General features: G+C 26.5%; 1 protein-coding gene across 1 annotated transcript; it reads right to left on the reverse strand.

Moving 5' to 3' along the window:
* Nucleotides 1-1,597: 1,597 nt before the first annotated feature.
* On the reverse strand, nt 1,598-2,938 carry LOC100820270 (protein LURP-one-related 11). The gene is made up of 3 exons (XM_003547846.5): nt 2,682-2,938; nt 2,333-2,569; nt 1,598-2,036 (listed from the first exon to the last, which is right to left on the reverse strand). Exons 1-3 carry the CDS (start codon nt 2,934-2,936, stop codon nt 1,902-1,904), a joined length of 627 nt encoding a protein of 208 aa, XP_003547894.3. The 5' UTR covers nt 2,937-2,938; the 3' UTR covers nt 1,598-1,901.
* Nucleotides 2,939-3,427: the final 489 nt, after the last annotated feature.

Below are 3,427 nucleotides of genomic sequence, written 5' to 3' on the forward strand. Positions count from 1 at the left end.
TAATATGCAAAAGTGATTTTGTAACAGATTTGGACTTCAGACTTTATCCTGATCATGATTTTTATATATGAATCATGAGATATTGATTTGTTCATTTGTCAACTCATGTTTGACAGTTATTTGTTGTTCTAGACAGGTTGCATTTTTGTTTTTTTTTATTCTATTTTTATATTTTTATGTTAATGTATTTTTTTTTCACATGTCATGACACATTTTATTAATATATTAAGTCTCATTTTACCTTTAAAAAAATCTAAATTTTATAAGTCAAAACCAATTTATAAAGTATTTTCTAGACAAATTTTTCTAAATCAATTCTTAATATGACCGACCAAAAAAGTCTTCTCATAAGTTTAAAAAGTTACAAAGGACGTCAATATTATAATCGGTCGTAGTAAGAATTATCTAAAAATACTTCTTAAATCATTTTTTACTATTGATTTACAATGTGTTACTAGAAAATTCAAAAGTTGTGAAGAAAAACATTTATATTATAGATCAATTGCTAAATAATTATTCCAAAAAATACTTTCTATTTTTTTAATTATGTTTTAAAAAGTAAATTGTTAAAATTTCAAAAAGTTACAAAGGATATACATAATTTAAATTTTTTTTAAGGAATCGATTTAGAAAATACTTTCAAAATTACATCCAATTTAGAAGTATATTCGTATATCAGTTCTATAGCAGTTGATCTATAATTCTCATTTAAATGTTGGAAAATGCTACTGTCTCACGTACTGCATAATATCGGTTGTTTAAGAACCAATGTAAATTTCTGATGTAAAAACCTCTTTTGTACTAGTGTTACTATAGAGTATAGAATATGATGGTGTTATGTTTTATTGTTTAAATCGATACAACAAGAATGAAATAGAAAAACTATTGGAATTTGTTCCATTATTTATCTTCATTTTTCCTTTGCCCAAATTAAGAGAAAAATTATGAAACAGAAATTTTATTCTATTATGTGATAGCATATGTAAACAACAAATTAGACTTTTGTTTCACTATATTCTATTTTACTTTATTCTATTATAATTCAACTTAGTTTTCCTATCTCTTTTCATCAATTCAACGAATTCCTCCTATTTGGTTCTCTTTCTCTAAATAACCCTCATTTTTTTCTGAAATAATTAGGAGTTTAAGCTGAATTTGTGATAGAAAATGATTTAAAGGATTCATTTAAAAATAAAACAAACTTGATAAAGGATATAAAAATAAAAATATAAAAAGCGAATTCAGGGCTTTGAAGAAGGAAAATTTGAGATTTTCTTATGTTAGACGGAATATGATGTTTTCATAGATGCTTCAAACAAAAAAGGGGTATAAATGGTTTTAAATAATTCAACATTTAACGGAGATCTAAATTCGAGTTTTAAAATGAATAATTTTTAGAACAATAGTGAAGAAAATGAAAAATTTACGAGTTTTAAAATGAAAATAATTCTTAGAAGGACTTGATTGTTTTTTAGTGGAAAGGAAAGATTTGATTATGACAATTAAAAAAATAAGAAATTAAATTCGAGTAAAAAAATTATTAATAATGGACTAAAATTATATATTAAATTATTCATCATTGTGAAGATACTACAAATCCAATTAAGCTTTTTTTTATAATCCAACATGCTAAGGAACTCTTGCAAGTTTCAACCATGGGGTTGGTTTGCTTGCAGTCCAGAGACAAAATCACAAAACATAGTACTATAGCCTTCCCTACCGATTTATAGAATAAATTTTTCACTTCAAAACAAAATCAGCATTGCTAGGTTGCAATCACCACAAACATCTCCGAAGCTTAATCTAGAAAGAGGGTTTAGCAACCCATTTGCTAATTCTAGCTAAAGACTTCCTCGAGATGCAAATCACTATTGTGCAAACTGTTGATTCCAAAATACTAATCAAATTTTACAGTTTATAAGATTGTAGGCTACAACAAGCCCCATAATTAGAGAAAGATCTATATTTGGCTCCACCACCATCGTCAAAACATCGTCTCCTAAATCAACTCCACAAGGTGACTTCTTTCTCCTTAGCTGCTCATAGAAAACACAGAATATGAATAAATAATTTTAAATACTCTTACTATATAATGTAGATATATCCTCTTACTTCCTTTGTATGGTAATAGATAAGTATTGAATACATTTCTTTTAATGCTTTCTTTATAAGGTAGTGCAAGGATTTGAAGGAGGATGATATATTCTTAAGATTTAATAATTATGTACCAACAAATATAAAATAATTTTATGATTAAATAAAATTATAAAACTCTTTCCTACTGTCATAATCTATGTACCAAACTTTGCTAAGAAGATGTTAGAAATTTTACCTCTGCCACTACCACTCCAAGCTCATTAGATATTTTGCAAGCTGAGTTGAAAGTGTTGCGTTCTATTTTATGAGTATACGGTTGATTTTTGTCCAATCCAAGTTCAACTTCATAGGTTGAACCACCTCTAGAGATCTTGTAAGTTTTTGAAACTCGAAAGCATGGTCTTTTGTGGTCATTCCTTGTTGCTGGAACTGGAAATCTATAACCCTCCCAAAACCTGGATAACTTATATTGCTACACACACACAAAAAAAAAAAATCCTAAAATTGATCATTTAATGTGAAAGACCGAAAAACTTTAACTTATGGCTAGGATTTGTCATGTAATTATGGTGAAATTTTCTTACCTTTTTCAACATAGTGAACAAAATATCGCCATTTTGATCCATGAGATGAACTTCATCTCTATGCTTGCAGTTGTAGTTATCAACTCGGTATGCAATTTGGCCATTTGAATCAAACACGGTGCATCCTTTTCCGTTCAGTACCAGAGATTTCATCCATAGGGTAAAAGTCTCTTGCTTGCAAGTGAAATTGCAAGTAGTATAGGAATTTAGTGCTTGGGGGTGAACTTTTCCCATGGTTGAAATTGTATGTAGCATATAACAAATAACAGGCTTTTATATACTAATGGGACAATCAAATATAGCCACAAGAAATTTTTTAATCATATATCACGATTAGTCAATTAATTAAAACTTGAAAGAAAACTAAAAAAAACCTTTATTAATTATCTTATTTTTTTATAAGATCATGAATATATTCAATAAAAGATAATTTTGTTCGAGTTAAATAAAATTATAATAAATAATAAAATTTATTTTTCAAATATTTAACACAGTTAAATACTTAAAATTTAAATTTAATATGATTGACTAAGTAAATATTCTTGTTCTAATAATATCATAACACAATTTACATGCTCAATTGTTATTTTTTATTGGCAAATATTAGTTTATTACTTTTGTTAGAAATATAAATGAAAGAAATTTGTTTTCACTCTCAAATTTTTCTTTTTAACCATCAAGCTTATATCTATTATTATTTATGTGTTTAATAGTATTAATTATCTTTATATATGACAATTAGTGGT

The sequence above is a fragment of the Glycine max genome, chromosome 16 (assembly GCF_000004515.6).
Source record: "Glycine max cultivar Williams 82 chromosome 16, Glycine_max_v4.0, whole genome shotgun sequence".
NCBI classification, from domain to species: Eukaryota; Viridiplantae; Streptophyta; class Magnoliopsida; order Fabales; family Fabaceae; genus Glycine; species Glycine max.